This window comes from Chlamydomonas reinhardtii, chromosome 9, assembly GCF_000002595.2.
Source record: "Chlamydomonas reinhardtii strain CC-503 cw92 mt+ chromosome 9, whole genome shotgun sequence".
Lineage (NCBI taxonomy): Eukaryota > Viridiplantae > Chlorophyta > Chlorophyceae > Chlamydomonadales > Chlamydomonadaceae > Chlamydomonas > Chlamydomonas reinhardtii.
The window spans coordinates 5,102,190-5,126,826 of record NC_057012.1 but is presented as its reverse complement, the minus strand read 5'-3'; the positions used below and the strand labels follow the sequence as shown (position 1 = coordinate 5,126,826).

The 24,637-nt window shown below is 65.9% G+C and overlaps 3 protein-coding genes across 3 annotated transcripts; 1 reads left to right on the top strand and 2 right to left on the bottom strand.

Annotated features, from left to right (window-relative positions):
* Window positions 1–411: 411 nt before the first annotated feature.
* Window positions 412–13,297, top strand: CHLRE_09g398808v5 (uncharacterized protein). Its single transcript, XM_043065910.1, has 26 exons — window positions 412–657; window positions 722–827; window positions 950–987; window positions 1,255–1,404; window positions 1,555–1,662; window positions 1,783–1,936; window positions 2,119–2,900; window positions 3,307–3,396; window positions 3,610–3,732; window positions 3,882–4,106; window positions 4,337–4,666; window positions 4,883–5,818; window positions 6,051–6,248; window positions 6,493–6,582; window positions 6,898–6,981; window positions 7,212–7,471; window positions 7,831–7,933; window positions 8,353–8,469; window positions 8,771–9,019; window positions 9,264–9,419; window positions 9,986–10,102; window positions 10,384–10,548; window positions 10,763–11,350; window positions 11,805–11,886; window positions 12,191–12,348; window positions 12,739–13,297. Exons 1-26 carry the CDS (start codon window positions 598–600, stop codon window positions 12,886–12,888), a joined length of 5,619 nt encoding a protein of 1,872 aa, XP_042921340.1. The 5' UTR covers window positions 412–597; the 3' UTR covers window positions 12,889–13,297.
* A 792-nt stretch (window positions 13,298–14,089) lies between these two features.
* CHLRE_09g398771v5 (uncharacterized protein) lies at window positions 14,090–15,511 on the bottom strand. Its single transcript, XM_043065908.1, has 2 exons — window positions 15,198–15,511; window positions 14,090–15,063 (listed from the first exon to the last, which is right to left on the bottom strand). Exons 1-2 carry the CDS (start codon window positions 15,378–15,380, stop codon window positions 14,359–14,361), a joined length of 888 nt encoding a protein of 295 aa, XP_042921339.1. The 5' UTR covers window positions 15,381–15,511; the 3' UTR covers window positions 14,090–14,358.
* Window positions 15,512–21,869: 6,358 nt separating this feature from the next.
* Window positions 21,870–24,061, bottom strand: CHLRE_09g398734v5 (uncharacterized protein). The gene is made up of 4 exons (XM_043065906.1): window positions 23,949–24,061; window positions 23,597–23,715; window positions 22,972–23,088; window positions 21,870–22,837 (listed from the first exon to the last, which is right to left on the bottom strand). Exons 1-4 carry the CDS (start codon window positions 23,962–23,964, stop codon window positions 22,136–22,138), a joined length of 954 nt encoding a protein of 317 aa, XP_042921338.1. The 5' UTR covers window positions 23,965–24,061; the 3' UTR covers window positions 21,870–22,135.
* Between the last annotated feature and the right edge of the window lie 576 nt (window positions 24,062–24,637).

Sequence of the window (24,637 nt, the reverse complement as noted above, 5' to 3'; positions counted from 1 at the left end):
TGGATGGCTTGAATGGCTGCAGTAACGCAAGGATGGCTTGGCCCAATCATCCCCTCCGACCTGGAGCTGTGCTTGTGTTGCACTTGGGTGCCTGTGACGCTCCATATCGGAGCCGCATACATGACGCGCCCGGGATGCAGTACCTGGCAGTACTGACAAACCGTGACCAAAGCTGCACCCTATGGCCTTCGAACGAGGCCAAGGGGTGGGTTGACAGCTGCAACTCACCGGGAGCTGGCGAACGGGGCTGGGCGGGTTGGCTGCGTAGGGAGAATCCAACAGGGGCAAAAGCTACCGCGGACCCGACCCCCGGAGCTCGCCAAGTGGATTACCCCGAGAACGCCTGCCGCAGCCTCGCCCGGTCTGTTGCGCATAAGGTGTAAACATTACTTAAGCGTGCAATATGCTCTTATAGGAAAAGCTCGTTGCTCAAGGACTAACAGTTCGAGCTCATATCTTTTGCAGCTTGTTCCGTCTATTACACGCCACCATTACAATGCTCTTATATTAGATGTATCTTTATATGAAGTGCGCGCACGGTTAGCGACCTGTCGAGCAGCAACAGGTTGATCGACAAGGCGCCTATAGGGCCGCAAGATGGACGACGATAATGTGTCTGTCACGAGCAGGCGCTCGACTGCTTCCACAGTCACGGGGGTAAGCTAGCTGGACTCGCAGTGGGCGCACTAGGCATGGCATTGACCCTGCGGAGTTGGCGCAGGGGAAGGCTGTGCCGGCTGTAATCGCCAACAAAACCAGGGAAGAGCTCCAGGTTTATGTCTTGGATCTGCTGAAAAAGCTCAAAATCCGGGACAAGAAAATTGAAGGTAACTGGCTCCCGGTTCTGCGGGGGGCCGCTCCAGCTGGCGCCCCGCCCTTGCTGACCTGGATTCTGCCTGTCTCGCGCCGGAGGACGCTCACTCGGCCTATTTGCTGGGTGTACCTGCAGAACTTGGCGCAGCTAAGAAAGCGGATGGGGGGGCTGTGGTGAGTGAGGGCGGGAAAGGGTTTGACAGGGTTTGTGAACACCTCTGACACTCAAGGACGCAGTTCGGTGCTGCGGCGGCGGGCTACAGGGAACAACTGTGCGCACACAACAGCATATGCACACGCACGCAGTGCATGTGTGGATGGGTTGATGCGGTACTTCGCAACAACGCACCTTTGGGCACGGACGACAGTACGACAGACCGCACTGATGGCTCATGCGCAACACCCGTACCGAGCATCCTTTCAACGCGCCTCGCATCGCAGGCTGACAGCGGGCCAGCAGCTGCGGAGCTGCTGCAGCGCGCCGAGAAGGCGGAGGCGGCGGCGCGCGCTGCCGAGGCGGCTGCCAGCGGGCTGCGGGCGGAGCTGGCACTGACGAAGGACGCGCTGGTAGAAGCGAAGCAGCGAGCCGAGGTGGGTGGGCGGCACGCCACGCTGACGAGCCTATACTTAGCAATGATACCAACCATGCTGCGGGCGGTACCGCTTCGTTGTGAACTGTTAGCCTGCTTTTCTATCCACGGGGTAGCTTGGTCACAAGTGCGTGTGCGTGCCTCCGCGCAGGAGGCCCAGTCGGCGATGGAGGCTTCCCGCGCAGAGCTGGAGGCGCTGGTGGCGCAGTCGCGGGGCGGGGCGCTGGCAAACGAGGAGCGCATGCAGGAGCAAATGCAGGTGCGGCCATGGCACGTTGTGTCCGGGCCAGGCCAGGCTCGGCGGGCGTGGGTATGGGTGCGCTACTGATTCGTCTGCTGCTTATTGATTGACCTGTCTTCACTGTCTCTTCCGTGTCAGGAGCTGAACTCGCTGCGCGAGGCGCTGTCAGCCTCCAAGCAGGCGGCCCGCGACTGGGACGAGCAGCGGACGGCGATGGGGCAGCAGATGGGCTCCCTCAAGACGGCGCTCAAGGAGATGAGCGAGGAGCGCGAGAGCGCGTTCAGCCGCCTGGGTGCGTGGGGGCTCGGGTGGGCTGGGAGGGCGAGTGGCGGTGCGAGGGATTGCAGGGCAGCCAAGCGGGTAGAGGGACGGGCGCGGGGTCAGGATAAATGCACTTGACGCGGTGATGCTGCATGCGGGCGAGGCCCCGAGCTGGCCATCATACGAGGCGGCTTTGCCATTTCCACTGTGTAGGTGAGACCCGCGAGCGCATCGCCGAGCTTGAGGACGCTCTGGCTGAGGCCGAGTCCAAGGCGGCTGCCGGCGGCGGCGACCTGGAGGCCGCAAACGCTCGCCTGGCCGAGCTGGAGGCAGAGCTGGCGGCAGCCAAGGCAGCGGCGGAGGCCGCCGCGGGCGGCGCCGGCGCCGCTGCCGAGGCGGCGCAGGCAGAGGCCGCAGAAGCGCGCCAGCGCGCCGCTGAGCTGCAGGAGCAGCTGGCGGAGGCGGAGGCGCGCGCCGCTGGCCTCGAGTCCGATCTCGCCGCCGCTACCGCAGCTGCGGCGGAGGCCGACGAGAAGGCCGCAGCTGCTGAGCAGAAGGCCGCCGCGGCGGAGGCTGCGGCCGCCTCTGCTTCTGCACCTGCCGCAGTCGCTGCCCCCGGATCCACCTCCAACGGCTCGGGTCTAGAGGCTTCGCTGCGCGAGGCCAACGCGCGTGTGGCCGAGCTGGAGGGCGAGCTGATCGCCTCGGCGCGCAAGCTGGCGGAGGCGGAGGACGGCGCGGTGGCCACGGTGGCCAAGGAGAAAAAGCGCTATGAGGCGCTGGAGGCGCGGCTGAAGGAGACGCAGCAGCGGCTGGCGGAGGTGGAGGCAGCGCTGGTGGAGGCGCAGGCGCGGGCGGCGGAGCTGGAGGCGGCGAACGTGCGACTGGCGGGCGAGCGCGAGGAGCTGCTAACGCTGCAGGACCAGGCGGCGGGCGAGATCACCAAGCGTATGCAGGCGCTGTCGGACAAGGACCGCGAGATCAGCAACATGACGGTGAGGGCGGGTGCGGGGCGGGCGCGGGATGGGATGGGGCGGGGCGGGCGCGGGATGGGATGGGGCGGGGCGGGCGCGGGACGGGGCGGGGCAGGGCCTTGGGCCTTGGGCCAGGGGCCAGGGGTCTGGGACCTGGGGCGGGTCTGCGAAAGGCAACGGACAGGTGCAGGGGCGCATGGCAGGTCTGGCACTGCTGGAAGCCGTGTGTGTGCAGCAGCTGCGCGGTCACGAGGGTCGGTGAAGATGCGGAGGCGGTGGTGGGACGGTTCGTAAGGCCTGTGGCCTTATGGAAACATGGGAGGGGTGAGCTCGCCTGGCCAAGCTTTCCAAATCCTCTCCGCAACGCTGCGCCGACTTAACACCGCCATCTCTTAAGCACTCGTGCCTGGGACCCCCCACCGGCCAGGTCATGCTGCAGCACGCGGAAGCGTCCATGGAGGAGATGGCAGCGCGGCTTGAGGACGTGGAGGACAAGGCGGCGGGCGGCGGAGACCATGTGAGTCGCATCGCGCCGTGAGGGTGTTCGCGGGGTCTGGGACGGGGGGAATGGAGTTTGACGTGCGCCCAGACCACACCAAGAGAGCTGAACCGCTGGAGGCAGATGTGGGCATGCGCCTAGAGAGGTCACCTGGCCGCCGGTTCCTGGTTGCTGCTTCCTGCGCCGACTTACACCTGGTGCATGTGCCCACAACCCACACTCGTCACACAGGCTGCCGAGCATATGAGTGAGGTGCTGCAGGCGCGGGCGCGCATCTGCGCGGGGGCGGAGGCGCTGAGCTCGGCGGTGGAGGAGATGGAGGCGGCGCAGCAGCGGGCGGCGGCGCGCGCGCAGGTGTGGATGCTGGGCAGTCCCCTTGGATGTTCCGCACTTCCGTTCCTCATGGCTTGCCGCTGTGGAGGACGTACAGAGTGCCATCGTTTATACTTGTTGCCTTTAGGGCATGTGGCACCAGCGGTAAACACGCGTCGTGTTGTAAACAGGAACGCGAGGAGGCGGTGGCGGCGCTGTCGCGGCTCGCGATGACGTTGGCAATGTCCGCCTCGGCCTCGGCAGCACCAGGCGCCGGCGAGGGGGCCGCAGCGGCTGGCGGTGATGGCGGCAGCGGCGGCGACGCCGCGGCGTTGGGCGCGCTGCGGGGCCAGTTGGCGGAGGCGCAGCTGGAGCTTCAGCACAAGGCCGCGTACGTGGCCATGGTCACCCAACAGGTGCGGGGCGAGCAGCAGCGTTGTAGTGCCGCGCGTGGTTGTTGGCGTTTGTATGTGTGTGGTTATGGAACCAGGCGTGGTCGTCAAGCAGGCGGGGTTCGTGAGAGCGCGTGGCGCTGTGTGGGTCCAAGCTGGAGAAGTGGAGGCAGTCAGTGCTGATCATGCGGTAGTGCCGCAACCTGCTTTCAGCGACTAACTGACGGCTCCCGTTGCGCCCACTCCCTGTGCAGCTGGAGGAGGCCTCCCACAAGATGGAGGGCCTGCAGGAGCAGCTGTCGGCGGCCCAGAGTGAGCTAGGGGAGCTGCAGCAGAAGCAGCAACAGGAGCGGGAGCAGCAGGAGCAGGCGGCGTCTGCAGAGGCGGCGGCGCTGCGACAGCAGCTGGAGGCGGCGGGCGAGAAGCTGGCAGCGGCGGAGGCGGCGGCGTCCAAGGCGGCGGCGGACGCGGAGTGGCGCGTGTCGGAGCTGGCGGGCGAGGTGGAGGAGTTGCGGGAGGCGCTGGAGGAGCGGGAGGCCGAGGTGGGCAAGACCAAATCGCAGCTGCAGGAGCTCCGCCAGCAGGTGCGGTGCGGGTCGAGAGGAGCGTGTCATCTGTGAAATTATTCTTGTGCGTTGGTGTACATGTCCGTCCTACGTGTTCCGTGCGTCGTGGGCTGGCGCTGCTCGTTGTCTTTCTGGTTGGCGTACGTGTGGGGGTACGGCTACCCTAGAGGACAACGCACTCCTAGCCAACGGATGCCACGCCGCAACCTTGCGACCGTCCATGTGCTTCTGCAGCTTGAGGAGCAACAGCAATCTGCCGCCGACGGCTCGTCTAGCCAGGCCGCGACTGAGGCGGTGGTGGAAGCCGCCAAGGCCGCCGCCGCCAAGGCGGCGGCGGACGCGGAGTGGCGTATCTCGGAGCTGTCCGGGGAGCTTGAGGAGCTGCGGGGCCTGCTGTCAGACAAGGAGGCAGAGGTGGGCAAGCTGACGTCAGCGCTGGCGGAGGCACAGGCGGCTGCGGAGGCTGCGAAGCAGGCAGGCGCCGAGGGCGCGCAGCGCGCAGGCGACGCGGCAGCGGAGGCGGAGGCCGCAGCGGAGCTGCGGGCGCGCATTGCGCAGCTGGAGGCGGAGCTGGAAGCGGCTGGCGAGAAGCTGGCGGCGGCGTCTCCTAAGGCGGCGGCGGACGCGGAGTGGCGCGTGTCGGAGCTGGCGGGCGAGGTGGAGGAGCTGCGGGAGGCGCTGGAGGAGCGGGAGGCCGAGGTGGGTCGACTCAAGCGCGAGGCCGCTGCCGCCTCTGCCGCCGCCGCCCCCGCTGCCGATGGAGAGGAGCAGGGCAGGGCGACGGCGGAGCTGCAGGAGCAGGTGCAGAGGCTGCAGGGCGAGGCGCGGGAGGCGCTGGCGCGCGCCGCCGACCTGGAATCGCAGCTGGCGGCAGCGGTGGACGCGACGGCGGCGGCGCAGGCTCGCGTGGTGGAGCTGGAGGCCCAGCTGGCGGCGGCCGCGTCAGCGGCAACGGCAGCGGAGGAGCGAGGCCATGCGGGCGAGGGTGTGGGCGAGGGTGCAAGCCGCTCTGACGGCGGTGCCGGCGACGCAGGTGCCAGTGGCGACGACGGCGCCGCCGCGGCTGCAGCGGCGGCGGCGGAGACGGCTGCGGCTGCTGCCAGTGGTGAGCTGAGCCACAAGGCGGCAGAGCTGGCGGAAGCGAATGAGAAGATGGCCAAGGAGCTGCAGGTGTGTGTGTGTGTGGGTGGGTGGGTGTGTGGGCGGTTGGGCGTGTGCAGCGCACCCGTTTTCAGCAGTCCTTCCCTTGGGCTTGGTCCGCGCCAGACAGAGCTTGGTTGGGCGCAATGCTGCCTTACCATTTCCAGCTCCCCATTGTATACCGCTGTCTACACTCTTAGGCTTGCCCACATCACCCGCATCACCCGATCACCTGTATTGTTGCAACCCTTTCAAATCGCAGGACGCCAAGCGCAAGCTGGTGGCTCTCGCCAAGAAGCGCCAGGCCGACGCCGCAGCCGCCGCCAAGGAGGCCGACTCCAAGCTGGCGGCGGCCAGGGCAGCGGCGGCGGCGGAGCTGGAGGCGGCACAGGCGGCCGCGGCGGCGGCGGCCCGGCAGCTGGAGGCGGCGCACGCAGAGAAGGAGCAGCTGCAGACGCAGGTGGGTTGCGGCAACTGTGAATGGAAGGCGAAGGGGGACCCTTAATGGGCACCGCACCGCAAGAAGTGGTGTCCACTCCAAACACGTATGTCACACATGCTCCTCATCCCGCTCAACCCTGCTCTGCTATTGGTGCTCCTGGTGGGGACAATCGCCGCTGTAACTGCCACCAAATCGCCTCCTGCTCGCGCTCCTTCCACCACCACCGCTAATGCCGCTGCGCCGCTCGTCCTGCTACTGCCAGGTCTCCAACCTGTCCAACAGCGTGGCGGACCTAATGCGGCAGCAGGCCAATGCCAACGCCGAGGCGGCCAAGCAGGAGGCGCTGCTGCAGGTGGGGGGTTGAATCCATGAATCTTTGAAAAGTGAAATCATAGCCAGGAACAGTAGTACCGTATAGCAGGCGCGTTGTTACCGATGTCCGTGAAGTCCAGCAGCCAGCTCCAGCGCGTAGACCCGACGAATGTTGCTGCTGGGGCGGGGAGTGGGGAGTGAGGGTGGGTGGGAGGAGGGGTCGGGGGTGAGCGCACAGTCAAGTGCAACCTGGCAGGGCAAGCACGCCTGCCGCCTGCTGTCTACGCATCATCTCATCCTCGCATCAACTCAAACCTCTCTTGTATGCCTCCCGCGCTTTCCTCCACCCCCTCAGGAGTACAAGGCGCTGGCGGCCCAGAAGGACGGCGCGGCGGGCCAGGCCACTGCGCGGCTGGAGGCGGAGATGAAGCGGGTCAAGGTGAGGCGCAGCAGCCTTAGGGAGGGTGGGGGCGGACGGAGGGAGTATTGTAGATAGTAGCCCAAACTAAACCAATCATGCACAGGGAGGGAGCGAGCGAGCCAGGGAGGGGAAAATGCACTCGCAGTGCCAACACCTTGTGAGGCGACCGCACACCAACAACAGCAACGCCCGCCAAGCAATCCCGTCACCAACCGCCATCACCAACCGCCAACGCCAACCGCCACCAGGCCGAGCACGAGGCGGCGCTCAACAAGGTGGCCACGCGGCTGCGCGACCGCGAGGTGGAGCTGGAGGCAGCCACCGCCTCGCTGGCCAGGGCGGAGCGGGAGGCGGCGGCGGCGGCGGCCGAGGCGGCGGAGGCGCGGCGCGTGGCGGCGGCGGCGGCCAGCGGCAGCAGCGCGGCGGAGGCGGCGGCGCGGGCGGAGGCGGAGGTGCTGCGGGGCGACGTGGCGGCGCTGCGGAAGGAGCTGGAGGCGGAGCGGAACAAGTGAGCGTGTGCGGCTTCACGGGCGCGCGGGTGTGTGTGTGTGTGTGTGTGTGTATGTGTGTGTGTGTGTGTGTTGAAAAACGAAACGAAAGCCCGCCCAGACGACGCCGGAGTTACTTACCGATACCTACCAATTTACCGAGCGTCGCGCGTGTGTGTGTGTGTGAGTGTGTGTGTGTGTGTGTGTGTGTGTGTGTGTGTGTGTGTGTGTGTGTGTGTGTGTGTGTGTGTGTGTGTGTGTGTGTGTGTGTGTGTGTGTGTGCGGGGAGCTTGCTCGTGTGTTTAGGTGTGCTGTTGCCCCCTGCCTGCACGCATTCGCCTCACACACTCACCCCTTCACCGCACGTGCTCGCCCACAGGAACAGCAAGGCGCTGGAGGACGCGCGCAAGCGGCTGGCCAAGGCGCAGAAGGCGCAGCACGCCGCGGAGGTGGCGCTGGCGGAGGCGCGCGGCAAGAGCCAGGTGCGGGGGTTACATTCATGATGATTTCAGGGGGGTGTTGTAGATACCAGCCCAAACTAAACCAAACCAAGCCAAGCTAGCGGAGCACAGGGGGGAGGGCGGGGGCTCAGGCGGGGTCTGGAGTCCGGTGTGTGTGGAAAGGATGGGGGCTGCTTAGGAATGGTCCCCCAATCGCACCGTCCTGCATCCCTCTTCCCACCCCTCACCCGATGTTGTACAACATCGGGTGAGGGGTGGGAAGAGCCCTTGCAAACAAGTTCACTGTCCAGTGTACTGCTTTGCCAGATCCATCCCTGGAGTCAGCTCCCTGTCTCATGCCCAACTGTACCTGCCTACGACTTCACTTCTTAATTAATCATGAATATAAAGCCCCCATGCACCACCTCCTTGCCACCACCACGCGCCTCCCCCTGCTGCAGGCCGAGGCCACGGGCGTGCGTGTGGAGCTGGGCATGCTGAGTCAGCAGCTGGAGGGCGTGCGGAAGGACAAGGAGGCGCTGGAGGCGGAGCTGAAGGACTACCGCAACAGGGCGCAGGTGCGGACAGGGGCAGGAGGAGGAAGGGGGGGAGGGGGGAGGGAGCAAGGGGCATGGATAGGAGCAGAGGGCGTCATGAGGAATGCGGGCGCGCAGTGACCGGCTACTAACTGGCTGGTCACAGGACACGCGGGGCATACGTTTGCTTCCTCACTCCGTCCTGCTCACACGGCTACCCTCCCACCCCCCACATTTGCAACTCGCATGGCCCTCTAAGGCATGCCCTTCTAAGGCATGCCCTTCGTGCCTCTCTTGTCCCTCTCGCCACTCATGCCCCTCATGCCCTCTCGCCTCCCACCAGGCGCTGCTCAAGGCCAAGGACACGGAAATCGCCCGCGCCAAGGAGGTGGCCGCCTCCGCCGCCGCCGCCGCCGAGAGCGAGGAGCTGGCGGCGCTGCGGCAGCAGCTGGCGGCGGCGCTGGCGGCGGCGGAGGCGGCGGAGCGCGAGGGCGCGGAGGCGGCGGAGCGGGCGGCGGAGGCGGCGGCGGCGGAGGCGGAGCGGCTGCGGCTGGCACTGGAGGCGGCGCAGTCGTCCGCCGAGTACTACGAGGTGAGCGAATACGGTATGGGGGAAAGAAGTCAGGGAATAGGATTGTTGGCAGGAAAGCCTCGCTTGTCCCTGGGATGTCGCGAGCCTCTGTCTTCGTGGCACTTGTGCCGCTCCTCACGTGTCCTGCCGCTGCCGCTGCCGCTTTTTTCCGCACACACACACACACACATACACACACACACACACACACACATACACACACACACATACACACACACATACACACACACACGCACACATACAGGGCCTGACGCAGCGCGCGCAGGCGGCTGCCGACGACTACGCGCGGCGTGTGGAGGCGCTTGAGGCTCGGCTGGCGCACCACAGCGCGGAGGGCGAGGCGGGGCGGCGCGCGGCGGAGGAGCTGGCGGCGGCGGCGGAGCGATACGCGGCGCTGCAGGTACCGTAGGGGCGGGGCGGCGGTGTGGGTTGGTGGGGGGCTTGGTAGGTGGGCTGGTGTTGGAAAGGGGGTTAATTGGTGGCGCTTTGGGGGGGGGTCCCAACCTTGTAATCCAGAAACGCATAGGGACACGTGGGGTGCAGGACCAGAGCGCCTCCACGCAGGCGGGTAGGCGCGAGGGCACGAGGGTGCATGACGGGGGTGGCTCACACTCACAGCTGCTGGCGGCGACAAGTACGGTACCGTATCGTAGCATGCCAACACGTGTCAAGTTCGGGAAGGGAGGCGAGCCCTCACCACCATGCCGTACGATGAGTCGATGACCCGTGTGCCCCTGTGTGCACCACCACCTCCCAACCACCTGCCCACGACCACCTCCCTTCCTTACCTTCGCAACTACGCCACTTTGCCCCTCCCCCCCTTCCCCGCTACTGTTCCCTATGGGATACGTTTAGGGCCCCTCCCCGAATCATCACAATAAACGTATGAATGCGACATTACAAGAACTTATGATGCAATCACTTCTGCATTCTCCGCATCAACGGCTACCCCCCTTCCCCACGCAGTCGGAGCTGGCCTCTGTGCGCGAGGAGCTGCGCTCCTTCCGCTCCTCCAGCGAGGCGCTGATGGAGGCCAAGGACGCCGAGGTGCTCACGCTGGTGCGCCGCAACGCGCTGCTGCAGGTGGGTGGGTGGGTGCAGGGAGGGAGGCAAGGGAGGGAGGGTGGGAGGGAGGGAGGGAGGGAGGGACGATAGAGGTGGGGAACACACGATGGGGGGCTGCCGGGATGGTGGTGGCCGGATGCAGGGAGACGGGCTCGTTGCGGCGTGGCAGGGCTGTCCTGGGTGATGGACAGGAATGATTGTCGTTTGCGTCTCGAGTATACGGCCCCCGCCATGGCCCATGGGGTGTCCAGCCTTCGTTGTGCGTCCAACACACCACCGCGCGGGTTTGCTGGCTGCAGGAGGAGACGGTGGCGGCGCGGCAAGCGCTGGCGGCGGCGGAGTCGGCGGCCGCGGAGTCGCAGGCGGCCGCGGCGGCGGCGCAGGCGGCGGCGGACGCGGCGGCGGCGCAAATGGAGGCGCGGGCGCGGCGGGCGGCGCTGTTGGACGACGAGGGGCGACTGGAGGTGCGTGGAACAGCACCAGCGGGGCCCGCTCAGGTCGAGCGGGCTACGTCCCATCCATGTGTGCCGTCCCAGTTTTCGCATTGCCGCACTCGCTTGGTCGCCTGCCATGATGATTCTTGGGCGCACATAACCGCTCGTGTGTATATGTGCGTGTCATCCGCCCATCCATGCCTGATCCGTCCGCCGCACGGCACCCCACCTTTCACACCTGCAGGAGGCCGCGCGCGCCGCCTTCAACCCGCCCGCCGGCGACACGGCAGCCGCCGGCGCCTCGGGGCCGGGTGCCTCGCGGCGCAGCCTGCGCGTCAGCGACAACGGCCTGCTCCCAGTCGGCGCCGCCAACCCCAACGCCAGCACCGAAATCCTGGGCAGCCTCATCCGACCCGAGGCCCTCTCCCTCGCCGCCGTCACCGACGGCGCCGCCGGGGCGGCCGCCGCCGCCAGGGCCGCCGGCGGCAGCGCCGGCAGCAGCGGCGGCGCTGGGCTGCCCACCTCGACTCTGGTGGCAGCCGATGGCGGCGGCGATGAGGCAGCCGGCCCCTCCTCCCTGCCCCGCGGCATGGCGGGCTCCGCGGCGGCACTGCTGCCGCCCACGCCGCCGGGCGAGGGCGCGGCCGCGCCCTCGCCCTCCGCCGCCGCCGCCGCTGCGGCCGCCGCCGCCTCGGGCGACTACACGGCCATGTACGCGGCGGCGGCGTACGGCGCGGAGGCGGGCGCGCTGGCGGCGGCGCGGACCGAGGTGGCGTCGCTGCGGGGGCACGTGGCCTCGCTGGAGCGGGAGGTGGCGGAGCTGGAGAAGGAGGTGGGCGGGGGCGGAGGCGAGTACTTGGCGGGGTGTGTGTTCTCGTGTGTGTGTGGGGGGAGGGGGGGGGTAGATACCAGCCCAAACCAAACCGGGGGCGTTGCAAAGATGGTTGGAAAAGTTGTACAGGATGCGCTGAAGACTGCAGACGAAGGGTGGGGGGCTGTGGTCGTTTCGGGGGTTGGGTGGCAGGCTCCGTACGGATTGCGGCGTGCGAGTGCAGGCCTTGTGTGGCCGCAGCCACTTGGTGGACCCCCGGACCCCGGTGCATGGCTGGTCGGGGTTGCTGCTTGCCGATACCGCCCCTGACAGCTACCATCACCTCCGCCACTGACGCGCACACCCAGCAGCTACACTGTCTTTGTGCTTTGCTTTCCGTGTGCTCTTTGCAACACCCAGCAACGCATAACCCCCACACGGCCTGCCGTGCCGCGTCAACGTGTGTGTCGTGCAGATCTCCATGCGCGAGGAGATGGAGCGGGCGCTCAAGGAGAGCGTGCGCGACATGGAGCGGTCCATGCAGCGGGCGGCCAAGGGTAAGGCAGGGGTTGTGGCGGCAGACAGGAAGACAGGCCGGCAGCCAGAAAGATGCGGGCGCAGGGCGGTGCCGCGGGCATGTGCGCATTGCTCTGATCCGGAGTCTGAGAGCCTGAGCGCCGCCGCCGTTGCGCTGTCATGTTCCCAGCTCGACAGGCGCTCGCCCCCCTCCAGCTACCCGCTACACACACCTTCCGTCCCACTCCCGGCGCTTCGTTGGTGACTCCCCAGGCCTCCCTCCCCCTCCCTCTCCCTAAACTTACAAAACCCCCTCACCCCTGCCCCCGTGCCAACGCCCTGCAGGCGCCAACATCATCGACGCCGAGTACCTGAAGAACACGGTGATCAAGATGTTCCTGACCGGCGAGGCCGAGAAGCTGCTGCCCGTGTTCGCAACCATCCTCAGCTTCAGCCCAGACGAGATAAAGCGCTGCAAGGAGGGTCTGGCGGCGCTAAGCTGGGTGGGTAGCATGCTGCCGAGGGGGGGGAAGGGTACGAGTATCCAAACCCAAGAAGCGCTGTGGGTGGGGTGGAGCTCTGCTGCAAGATGCTGTGTACGCGGCACAGCAAGTAGCTCCGGGTCGCCTCGTCATGACATACGTTGTCCTCACCCATTGCGTCCACCTCTCCGAGTCCCATCATACCGATTCCGGGTCGCCTCGTCATGACATACGTTGTCCTCACCCATTGCGTCCACCTCTCCGAGTCCCATCATACCGATTCCGGGTCGCCGCGTCATGAAATACGTTGTCCTCACCCGCCCATTGCGTCCACACTCTCCGAGTCCCATTATACCGATACAGGTATTCATGTCGTGCTGCACCCCTGTGGTGTCCTGCTTGACCGCGCAGGGCGAGGTGCCAATGCCCGCCGCCGCGGCCGCCGTGGACGCATCCCTATCCGCCATCAGCAGCCTCAGCAGCTGGACGTCGTGGCTAGGAGGCGGGGGAGGGGCAGGGGCAGGCGGGGGCGGGGCCACACCGGGTAAAGGAGGGCGTTGAGGTGGCTGGGAACGGGCAGGTTGTGCGCTTGGGCGCCGTGGTACGGTATGCCAGCGGAGTGAGTTGCAGGTGTGGGGTGTCGGTGGGAATGACGTGATGCGGCTGCGACTGGCAGATGTCGTGGTGGTTGTGATTAGAGTAGGTGCCGATGAACGTGCAGGAGGGCGGGCGGAGGAGGGACAGGCGGGGTGCAGAGGCATTCCGAGTAGGCAGCCTAGGCGATGAGCTCAGCGCTAGTTACGGTAGATGATGCCATTGACTGCAGATGCCCGTGGCGCGCTGATTGATGCACGTGCGACCGCTTTGGCAGCAGGGCGTCGTGTGGCAGCGAACGCGCAGCAAGGACTGATAGGAGGCATGTGGAGCTCAAGCCCACATCGCCTGCCCTCATGTAGCCGGAAGGTGATCACTTGCACAGCACGAGCCGCCACTCGCCTCTCCAAACCGCCAACTGCAGCCCTTGCCTACCTGCCTGTCCAATTTCAATCGACATCTCCAACCAGTAGGCCCGATAACCCCACCACTTTGCTAGCTGCCTGCACGGATTGCAGACCGGTGCCTGTTCCCACCCCATGCCGGAGTCCCAGACCAAATCCAAACAGGGATGCATGAGGGGTCCTTGCACACCAAGCGTTCAAGCCTTGGACTACCACACACACGCAGTACGGTATCACAGCGTGCCCACAATGCCACATGCATGCAGACATGCAGTGTGCTCCCTCAGGCCTCAGCCCTGCCCCTTCCGCGTGTCTCTAGGAGTCCACGGGTCCCAGGATGCCTCACGCCCTCACGGCCCAGGGTTTAGGGGCTCCGCGCCTCCGCCAACAGCCCACACCGCGCGCCATCCCCCGCCCAGAGCCAGGTCTGGGGCCGTGTGCGTGTTTTGCGTGGCGTGCTCCACGGAACCTGTCCAGTCAGGCAGCCTGCAGTCGCGGCGGAGGGGTGACACTCGCGGGGTTGGCTGCTCTCATCCAGCTCCGGTCGACTAGCCGTGGGCTTACTTCAAGGCAACGGCTGTAAAGCTTGGGCTCACTTTCAGGTCCTGGTGGAGGGGGCAGGGGGGGGGGTAGGAAACAAAGTGCCAGACCCCATGCCCCGAAACCCTCGGGACACTCCTAGAGGGGACGACCGACCCCCCCCAACACACACACACCCACACACACACGGACAAACCTTGGTGTTTAGGGGTTAAAACCCCTCCATCTTATACCAAAGTGGCGTCAATCGACTCCTCAAGACAAGCACTATCACTCCGTGCCATCAGCGGTCCTGTACTGAAACTCCTTGTGGATTTGACCTTGCCTGTACCGTACCGTACGTCATTGCTTGCCGCCTGCACGGATTGCAGTCCGTTGCCTGTTCCCATCCAACCCCGAGCTCAAAACCAGGATGCCATTTAGGGTGGTGTTGAAAAACACCGATTTTTTGATAGGTCAGTCCATCGCCTCGCCGGCCGGCCGCACAGGGCCTTCACACCACGAAGCCAGGCACGGAGACCACACTCTCCAGCCAGCCGTGCTCGGCCACGGCCTTTGCCTCACGCACCGCCAGCTGCATGGCCTGCAGGCGGACCTGCCATTCCACCTCCCACTGGCCGGCCTCCTGCAGGTCCCACACAGCCTGGGTCTCAAGCTCGCACACCGTCTGAGCCAGGTACTCGAGCACCAGATCAGATCCAATCTGGGTCATGTCGAAACGACAGCTCAGTGCCTGCTGTAGGCGGTCCGTGGCCCGAGCCTTCAGAGCCTGAATGGTGTCCCAGGCCTGCTGCACGCCGGCCCAGTGCTTCGTGAATGTCTGGAACATCAGGCGGTACGCGCCAGAGCCAGCGGGCTTGTAGGGAGCAATCTCGTCGGCGGAGTGGTCGATGATGACCAGGGGGCAGCCGCTCGCGTGCAGGCAGGAGCAAATGGTGAAGTCGAGGGCGTCGGTGTCGGAACCGTCGATGGCGTCGGGCTTCGGGCAGGCGGGGTTGGTGTCGCAGGTCGGGGCGGTGACAGCAGGCTTCAGGGAGCCATCAGCCATCGGCGAGCCCAGAGGAGTCTCAGCAGCGCACAGCAGGTTGGGCTTGGGCTCGTTGTCAGCAGGCGGAAAGCCGTCGCGGTCGGCGATGTGCATGTCCATCTTGTCGCCGATAGAAGACGCCGGGCTTGAGGGCCGGTCATCCTCGGAGACCTAGAGTCGCCAAGAATAGAGAACAGCTCGTTACGCCCCGTTTCATGCGTTGACCGGCAGCATCCCTTTTCAGCATGCGCTCAGCACTCGCCCAACAAGCGTCTAAACAAACCACAACAGCCCGCACTACTCACAAGTCGGTCCTCGCAGTCAGAATCCTCATGCCCAGGGCACTTGGACACAGCGCAAACGCAGAGCGCCATCACCAAAGTGAGCATTCCGCCCTCCAGGACGGACACCGCCATTGCGGACTGCGCCAGGACGGCCACAGCCAGCGAGAACTGGAGCAGGGGAATCATAATGCTAAGGAGCTCCATCTTAGCTCAAAGCTAACAGAACGTGGCGGTACAGGAAACTGGCGGGGCGGGCAGCTTGGGTACCGCTGAGCTCACTTGGTTGTAAGCAGCAGTAAAAAGGCAGAGGGCTCTAGTTGCACAGCACTGGTGAATGGGTGTACATGCAGGAGGCTATGGAGGGATGGGCTTTTATAGCGGGCGGGCGGCAGGGGGGCCAGGCTGAGCCGAGAAAGTCAGCGCAATGCAGGCGGTTGTTTGACCCAACCGCGGCTCACCTGTGCCAAAACGCGACCAACGCACAGGGCCACCTCCAGACGCCAACGCCGCGCAAACTAATTGTAATTCAGTATTCTGTACCCAAATCGCGCGGCGCTTACCCACATCCCGCTAGCTCGCACAGGCCGGTGGCCCACATCGCGAAGCCTCCGCCGCACACGCAGGCCCCACCACGCCCCCTCCACCGCCGCACCCACCTCCTGCACCAGCTCGAGCCGATGCGCCGTGCCACCCCCCTGTCCCCAGCGCGCCTCCGTTCCTCTCCCGCACGCCCGCTCCTGCACAGCTAACGCTGAGCTTCTCGGCATAGGAGTCCCCTGCAATGCGGTGCACATGTGGGTAGGACCAAGGAGTGTAAACGGCGACCACAGCTGTTACCACACGTGCGTCCATGTACCCGGCTGCGGGTTGGCTGCGCACACGGCGCATGCCTCCGCCCGCCATCCCTGTTCTACTAGCCTCTGCGTGCCCGAGCCTGCACCGGACATTCCAGTCGCTGCTCAATGTGCATTCACCTGCTAGCCACAACACCAAGCGCTCGGGCACCTACCTGCCCCCTGCTGCATGCCACCGCGCACAGCTGCTGTGGGCAGTCAGCCTGGCCCGTACCGCCCTCACGCCTCCTGCCGCGCCAATGCAGCCAGGCCGGGCCACCCGCACTACCGTACTGTCGTTCGCTTGGGCCATGCGGTCTGAAAGGGACAGGAGCGGGGTTAAGGGTGGGTTCAGGGTGGGTGCGCGGGGGTAGGGGTGGGGTGCACAGCCAGAGACAAGGCGAAGCCGGGGCAGGGAGTCATGCACAGCTGGCGACGGCACGCGCTTTGACGCGGCTCACTTACTACGTCTAGCCCTGCGCGCCTCTCTACCTCCTGTCTGGCCTGCGCAGTGCTCACCTTCCGACTCCTCCGCGGCCCCTTCGCCTTCTGGACCTGTGCCAGGCCGCATCGCCTGAAGCAGCACCACACGCACGCGCCCGCCCGCGACGCCGCCGCCTACAGACCTCATCTTGAACACCCAGTCCCACGCCGCGAGTGTTGGTGGAACCGCCTGAATGCGGTGGAGCGGCTACCTGTGTAGCCGTCGGGGTGCTGCCGGCGGGGGGCGGCACGGGTTCAGCGTGAGCGCTAGCGACGGGCCCTCCGTCGCGGCGGCGCTGCTTGCGAGACGTGGCTGAGGAGTCCACTCGCACCCACCTCCTGCACACCGCATCACACACTGGGCATCGTCAGTCGGCCAATGTCAGAATGTTGCGGGGCACATCAGCACTCCAAGTTGAGGGACTGACATGCAAGTCTAACTTGGTCGGGTGACGCCTTCCCGACACCGGTGGTTGCAGCCCATGCCGGGCATGTGGGTCCAGATGATCCAGGAAAGGTGTACTTATGCACTCATCCCAGCCACATAACCACCCAGATGGAAAGTCGAAATCGCAACCACACAAAGCGTGGGACATCGCCCCCAACCGCTCCCACCTCCAGCGCCTGCAGATGCTCCTCGGCTCCGCCAGGTCTCCAGAGCCCGTGGGTGTGCCCATCGGCTCCGCCCGCACCTGTGGACCGCCGAAGCGCTCCCACGGCTGCCGCGCCAGCAGGTATTGCGCGTGACCTGAGCACGGGGAAGAGCAACAACGCGGCGCAAGGTCGGCATCGCAGCCACCATACCTACGGTACGATGCAGGCTCAGTTGAACGGCGCTGCGGACAGCTGCAACGCCCACGGCTGCAACGCCCACGCCCATGTTCCGCGTTGTCCAAGGCAATGTCTCCACACGCATCACTCGCTGCCGGTATGCGCCCAGTGGTCCCCTGCTGCGACCTCACGTGCCCCCCATCGCCCCGCAGCCCGGAGCTCAAATAGGGACTCGGCACGCGGTGACCCATCACGCGCCACTACGTGCCGCGCCGCCACGCGCCACGCCACACGCCACGTCACGCCGCCGCTACATTACGAACCGCCACGGGCCGCGCCGCGCCGCGTTCCTACCCCGCCCCGCCCCCAAACATCCCCCGCCAGCACATGCACGCCCAAAGCCACCACCCACCTGCGCCGCATTGTCGGGGAGCCAGGGGCCTGGGCCACGTCCACGGACGGCGGCGGGGCGGGAAAGAGCGCGCCGCCGCCGCCTGCAGCCCTCATCTTGAACGCCCAGTCCCGCGCCAGTGCTTGTGGAGCCGCCTGATGCGGTGAAGCGGCTGCCTGTGCAGCCGCTGGGGCGCCGCCGGCGGGAGGCGGCCCAGGTCCAGCTTGTGCGCTGGCGACGACAGCAGCCATGGCCTGTGGGGGGCCACCGCCGAAGCGCCACTGTTGCGCCCGCCTGCGCGGCCGCCGCCTGCAGCCCTGATCTTGAACGCCCAGTCCCGCGCCAGTGCTTGTGGAACCGCCTGATGCGGTGAAGCGGCTGCCTGTGCAGCCGCTGGGGCGCCGCCGGCGGGGGCCAGCACGCCGGCGCTGACAGCGCGGCTGAGCCCGAGGGCGCGCGCGACACCCCCATCTGGGCCAACGCCGCGTGCAGTCCTGACCGGCAGCGGTGGCTTGCACCCTGACGCCGCCGGCTTGATACTGTAATGCTGTTACTGCCGCTGGCACGCGTGCTGTCACTAGTGCTGTTGCTAATGCTATTGTTACTGCTGTTGAGGCCGCGCCGATGCTGTTGCCGCCGGCCGCAACGCCCACCGCCGCCCCCGCCTGCGGCTCCTCCGGGCCCTCCGTCGCGGCGGCGCTGCTTGCGAGACGCGGCTGAGGAGGCCACTCGCACCCACCTCCTGCACACCGCATCACATACTGGGCATCGTCAGTCGGCCAATGTCAGAATGTTGCGGGGCACATCAGCACTCCAAGTTGAGTGACTGACATGCAAGTTTAACTTGGTCGGGTGACGCCTTCCCACACACCGGTGGTTGCAGCCCATACCGGGCATGTGGGTCCAGATGATCCAGGGCAGACGTACTCACGCACTCATCCCAGCCACATAACCACCCAGATGGAAAGTCGAAATGCAGCGCAACCAGCAGACAAAGCGTGGGACATCGCCCCCAACCGCTCCCACCTCCAGCGCCTGCAGATGCTCCTCGCCTCCGTCAGGTCTCCAGAGCCCGTGGGTGTGCCCATCAGCTCCGCCCGCACCTGTGGGCCGCCGCAGCGCTCCCACGGCTGCCGCGCCAGCAGGTATTGCACTTGACCTGAGCACGGGGAAGAGCAACAACGCGGCGCAAGGTCGGCATCGCAGCCACCATACCCACGGTACGATGCAGGCTCAGTTGAATGTTGGCCGGCTCAGCCGCGCCGCCCTAGGACGACCCTGGCAAGACCCCCAATGCACGAGCTAGCCAGCAGCAGCACTCGAGCGCTCCCGCAGGGCGCTGCGGACAGCTGCAACGCCCACGGCTGCAACGCCCACGCCCATGTTCCGCGTTGTCCAAGTCAATGTCTCCACACGCATCACTCGCTGCCGGTATGCGCTCAGTGGTCCCCTGCTGGGAGTCATACACAGCTGGCGACGGCACGCGCTTTGACGCGGCTCACTTACTACGTCTAGCCCTGCGCGCCTCTCCACCTCCTGTCCTTCGCTGCTGGCCTGCACAGTGCTCACCTTCCGACTCCTCCGCGGCCCCTTCGCCTTCTGGACCTGTGCCCGGCCGCATCGCCTGAAGCAGCGCCGCACGCACGCGCCCGCCCGCGACGCCGCCGCCTACAGCCGTCATCTTGAACACTCAGTCCCACGCCGCGAGTGTTGGTGGAACCGCCTGAATGCGGTGGAGCGGCTACCTGTGTAGCCGTCGGGGTGCTGCCGGCGGGGGGCGGCACGGGTTTAGCGTGAGCGCTGGCGACGACAGAAGCCATGGCCTGTGGAGGGCCACCGACGAAGCGCCACCGCTGCGCCCGCCCGCGCCGCCGCCGCCTGCAGCCCTCATCTTGAACGCCCATTCCCGCGCCAGTGCTTGTGGAGCCGCCTGATGCGGTGAAGCGGCTGCCTGTGCAGCCGCTGGGGCGCCGCCGGCGGGGGGCAGCACGCCGGCGCTGACAGCGCGGCTGAGCCCGAGGGCGCGCACGACACCGCCATCTGGGCCAACGCCGCGTGCAGTCCTGACCGGCGGCGGTGGCTTGCACCCTGACGCCGCCGGCTTGATACTGTAATGCTGTTACTGCCGCTGTCACGCGTGCTGTCACTAGTGCTGTTGCTAATGCTGTTGTTACTGCTGATGAGGCCGCGCCGATGCTGTTGCCGCCGGCCGCAACGCCCACCGCCGCCCCCGCCTGCGGCTCCTCCCGGGCCCTCCGTGACGGCGGCGCTGCTTGCGAGACGTGGCTGAGGAGTCCACTCGCACCCACCTCCTGCACATCGCATCACACACTGGGCATCGTCAGTCGGCCAATATCAGAATGTTGTGGGGCGCATCAGCACTCCAAGTTGAGGGACTGACATGCAAGTCGAACTTGGTCGGGTGACGCCTTCCCACACACCGGTGGTTGCAGCCGATACCGGGCATGTGGGTCGAGACGATCCAGGGCATACGTACTCACGCACTCATCCCAGCCACATAACCACCCAGATGGAAAGTCGAAATGAAGTGCAACCAGACAAAGCGTGGGACATCGCCCCCAACCGCTCCCACCTCCAGCGCCTGCAGATGCTCCTCGCCTCCGTCAGGTCTCCAGAGCCCGTGGGTGTGCCCATCAGCTCCGCCCGCACCTGTGGGCCGCCGCAGCGCTCCCACGGCTGCCGAGCCAGCAGGTATTGCACTTGACCTGAGCACGGGGAAGAGCAACAACGCGGCGCAAGGTCGGCATCGCAGCCACCATACCCACGGTACGATGCAGGCTCAGTTGAATGTTGGCTGGCTGAGCCGCGCCGCCCTAGGACGACCCTGGCAAGACCCCCAATGCACGAGCTAGCCAGCAGCAGCACTCGAGCGCTCCCGCAGGGCGCTGCGGACAGCTGCAACGCCCACGGCTGCAACGCCCACGCCCATGTTCCGCGTTGTCCAAGTCAATGTCTCCACACGCATCACTCGCTGCCGGTATGCGCTCAGTGGTCCCCTGCTGCGACCTCACGTGCCCCCCATCGCCCCGCAGCCCGGAGCTTAAATAGGGACTCGGCACGCGGTGACCCATCACGCGCCACTACGTGCCGCGCCGCCACGCGCCACGCCACACGCCACGTCACGCCGCCGCTACACTACGAACCGCCACGGGCCGCGCCGCGCCGCGTTCCTACCCCGCCCCGCCCCCAAACATCCCCCGCCAGCACATGCACGCCCAAAGCCACCACCCACCTGCGCCGCATTGCCGGGGAGGCAGGGGCCTGGGCCACGTCCACAGACGGCGGCGGGGCGGGAAAGACCAGCTTTGGCCAGCGCGCTAGCAGCTCCCAGCGGCCGCTGAGAGTTACCGTGGGCGCTTCGGCAGAACTACATCGCTGCCACCCAGCCTCCTCACGCCATATGCTACAAGCGCCATGTGCCGTTCGCCCGGCTGCCCGCTGAGCTCAGCCTGAACCCTAATCGCCAGACCTGCAGGGCCTCGTTGCCGAGGCGCAGGTTCCCCGTCCCCGTATGACAGCTACCCACGACAGTGATATATGCCATAGATCGGCGCTTAACACAGCGGGGCGTCAGAAAGCAGGTTTGTGGCGTCTCGAGCTAAGTTCATGGCGGCTTGGACATGCTCCTGGCTCAGGATGGCATTCTCGTACTCGGTTACGTATATCTATGTGGTGAAATATTTATTCTAGAAGTGACGTGCACAGGAAAATGTCCGGGTCCACAGCCAGCAGCTGCATCGGAGCCGGCTGTGTGACAGCTACGTTACTTGCGGCATGACGCAGTCTGGCATGCAACACGACCATATGCCTAATATATTTGAATTATGCAGCCCAGAGCCAGGTCTGGGGGCCGTGTGCGTGTTTTGCGTGGCGTGCTTCACGGAACCTGTCCAGTCAGGCAGCCTGCGGTCGCGGCGGAGGGGTGACACTCGCGGGTTTGGCTGCTCTCATCCAGCTCCGGTCGACTAGCCGTGGGCTTACTTCAAGGCAACGACTGTAAAGCTTGGGCTCACTTCGAGGTCCTGGTGGAGGGGGCAGGGGGGGGGGTAGGAAACAAAGTGCCAGACCCCATGCCCCGAAACCCTCGGGACACTCCTAGAGGGGACGACCGACCCCCCCCCCCAACACACACACACCCACACACACACACACACACGGACAAACCTTGGTGTGTAGGGGTTAAAACCCCTCCATCTTATACCAAAGTGGCGTCAATCGACTCCTCAAGACAAGCACTATCACTCCGTGCCATCACGGTCCTGTACTGAAACTCCTTGTCGATTTGACCTTGCCTGTACCGTACCGTACGTCATTGCTTGCCGCCTGCACGGATTGCAGTCCGTTCCCTGTTCCCACCCAACCCCGAGCTCAAAACCAGGATGCCATTTAGGGTGGTGTTGAAAAACACCGATTTTTTGATAGGTCAGTCCATCTCCCCGCTGGCCGGCCGCACAGGGCCTTCACACCACGAAGCCAGGCACGGAGACCACACTCTCCAGCCAGCCGTGCTCGGCCACGGCCTTTGCCTCACGCACCGCCAGCTGCATGGCCTGCAGGCGGACCTGCCATTCCACCTCCCACTGGCCGGCCTCCTGCAGGTCCCACACAGCCTGGGTCTCAAGCTCGCACACCGTCTGAGCCAGGTACTCGAGCACCAGATCAGATCCAATCTGGGTCATGTCGAAACGGCAGCGCAGTGCCTGCTGTAGGCGGTTCGTGGCCCGAGCCTTCAGAGCCTGAATGGTGTCCCAGGCCTGCTGCACGCCGGCCCAGTGCTTCGTGAATGTCTGGAACATCAGGCGGTACGCGCCAGAGCCAGCGGGCTTGTAGGGAGCAACCTCGTCGGCGGAGTGGTCGATGATGACCAGGGGGCAGCCGCTCGCGTGCAGGCAGGAGCAAATGGTGAAGTCGAGGGCATCGGTGTCGGAACCGTCGATGGCGTCGGGCTTCGGGCAGGTGGGGTTGGTGTCGCAGGTCGGGGCGGTGACAGCAGGCTTCAGGGAGCCATCAGCCAGCGAGCCCAGAGGAGTCTCAGCAGCGCACAGCAGTTTGGGCTTGGGCTCGTTGTCAGCAGGCGGAAAGCCGTCGCGGTCGGCGATGTGCATGTCCATCTTGTCGCCGATAGAAGACGCCGGGCTTGAGGGCCGGTCATCGTCGGAGACCTAGAGTCGCCAAGAATAGAGAACAGCTCGTTACGCCCCGTTTCATGCGTTGACCGGCAGCATCCCTTTTCAGCATGCGCTCAGCACTCGCCCAACAAGCGTCTAAACAAACCGCAACAGCCCGCACTACTCACAAGTCGGTCCTCGCAGTCAGAATCCTCATGCCCAGGGCACTTGGACACAGCGCAAACGCAGAGCGCCATCACCAAAGTAAGCATGCCGCCCTCCAGGACGGACAGCGCAACCGCGGACTGCGCCAGGACGGCCACAGCCAGCGAGAACTGGAGCAGGGGAATCAGAATGCTAAGGAGCTCCATCTTAGCTCAAAGCAAACAGAACGTGGTGGTACAGGAAACCGGCGGGGCGGGCAGCTGGGGTACCGCTGAGCTCACTTGGTTGTAAGAAGCAGTAGGGCTCTAGTTGCACAGCACTGGTGAATGGGTGTACATGCAGGAGGCTATGGAGGGATGGGCTTTTATAGCGGGCGGGCGGCAGGGGGGCCATGGTGAGCCGGGAAAGTCAGCGCAAGGCAGGCGGTTGTTTGACCCAACCGCGGCTCACCTGTGCCAAAACGCGACCAACGCACAGGGCCACCTCCAGACGCCAACGCCGCGCAAACTAATTGTAATTCAGTATTCTGTACCCAAACCGCGCGGCGCTTACCCACATCCCGCTAGTTCGCACAGGCCGGTGGCCCACATCGCGAAGCCTCCGCCGCACACGCAGGCCCCACCACGCCCCCTCCACCGCCGCACCCACCTCCTGCACCAGCTTGAGCCCATGCGCCGTGCCGCCCTCTGCCCCCAGCGCGCCTCCGTTCCTCTCCCGCACGCCCGCTCCCGCACAGCTAATGCTGAGCTTCTCGGCATAGGAGTTCCCTGCAATGCGGTGCACATGCGGGTAGGACCAAGAAGTGTAAACGGCGACCACAGCTGTTACCACACGTGCGTCCATGTACCCGGCTGCGGGTTGGCTGCGCACACGGCGCATGCCTCCGCCCGCCATCCCTGTTCTACTAGCCTCTGCGTGCCCGAGCCTGCACCGGACATTCCAGTCGCTGCTCAATGTGCATTCACCTGCTTGCCACAACACCAAGCGCTCTGGCACCTACCTGCCCCCTGCTGCATGCCACCGCGCACAGCTGCTGTGGGCAGTCAGCCTGGCCCATACCGCCCTCACGCCTCCTGCCGCGCCAATGCAGCCAGGCCGGGCCACCCGCACTACCGTACTGTCGTTCGCTTGGGCCATGCGGTCTGACAGGGACAGGAGCGGGGTTGAGGGTGGGTTGAGGGTGGGTGCGCGGGGGTAGGGTGTGTGTGCATAGCCAGAGACAAGGCGAAGCCGGGGCAGGGAGTCATGCACAGCTGGCGACGGCACGCGCTTTGACGCGGCTCACTTACTACGTCTAGCCATGCGCGCCTATCTACCTCCCATACACATACCTCCCCATCACCCCGCAGCCCGGAGCTTAAATAGGGACTCGGCACGCGGTGACCCATCACGCGCCACTACGTGCCGCGCCGCCACGCGCCACGCCACACGCCACGTCACCCCGCCGCTACACTACGAACCGCCACGCCGCGCCGCGCCGCGCCTCGCTCCTGCCCCGCCCCGCCCCCAAACATCCCCCGCCAGCACATGCACGCCCAAAGCCACCACCCACCTGCGCCGCATTGCCGAGGAGGCAGAGCCCTGGGCCACGTCCACGGACGGCGGCGGGGCGGGAAAGAGCGCGCCGCCGCCGCCTGCAGCCCTCATCTTGAACGCCCAGTCCCGCGCCAGTGCTTGTGGAGCCGCCGG

Coding starts and splice junctions, on each gene's coding strand:
- CHLRE_09g398808v5 (XM_043065910.1), top strand. CDS start 598: ATGGACGACGATAATGTGTCTGTCACGAGCAGGCGCTCGACTGCTTCC. Junction 988..1,254: donor AAGCGGATGGGGGGGCTGTG/GTGAGTGAGGGC, acceptor CTCGCATCGCAG/GCTGACAGCGGGCCAGCAGC. Junction 3,397..3,609: donor CGGCGGGCGGCGGAGACCAT/GTGAGTCGCATC, acceptor CTCGTCACACAG/GCTGCCGAGCATATGAGTGA.
- CHLRE_09g398771v5 (XM_043065908.1), bottom strand. CDS start 15,380: ATGGAGCTCCTTAGCATTATGATTCCCCTGCTCCAGTTCTCGCTGGCT. Junction 15,064..15,197: donor CTGACTGCGAGGACCGACTT/GTGAGTAGTGCG, acceptor TGGCGACTCTAG/GTCTCCGAGGATGACCGGCC.
- CHLRE_09g398734v5 (XM_043065906.1), bottom strand. Junction 23,089..23,596: donor GGCTCAAGCTGGTGCAGGAG/GTGGGTGCGGCG, acceptor GTCCTGGCGCAG/TCCGCGGTTGCGCTGTCCGT. Junction 22,838..22,971: donor CTGACTGCGAGGACCGACTT/GTGAGTAGTGCG, acceptor TGGCGACTCTAG/GTCTCCGACGATGACCGGCC.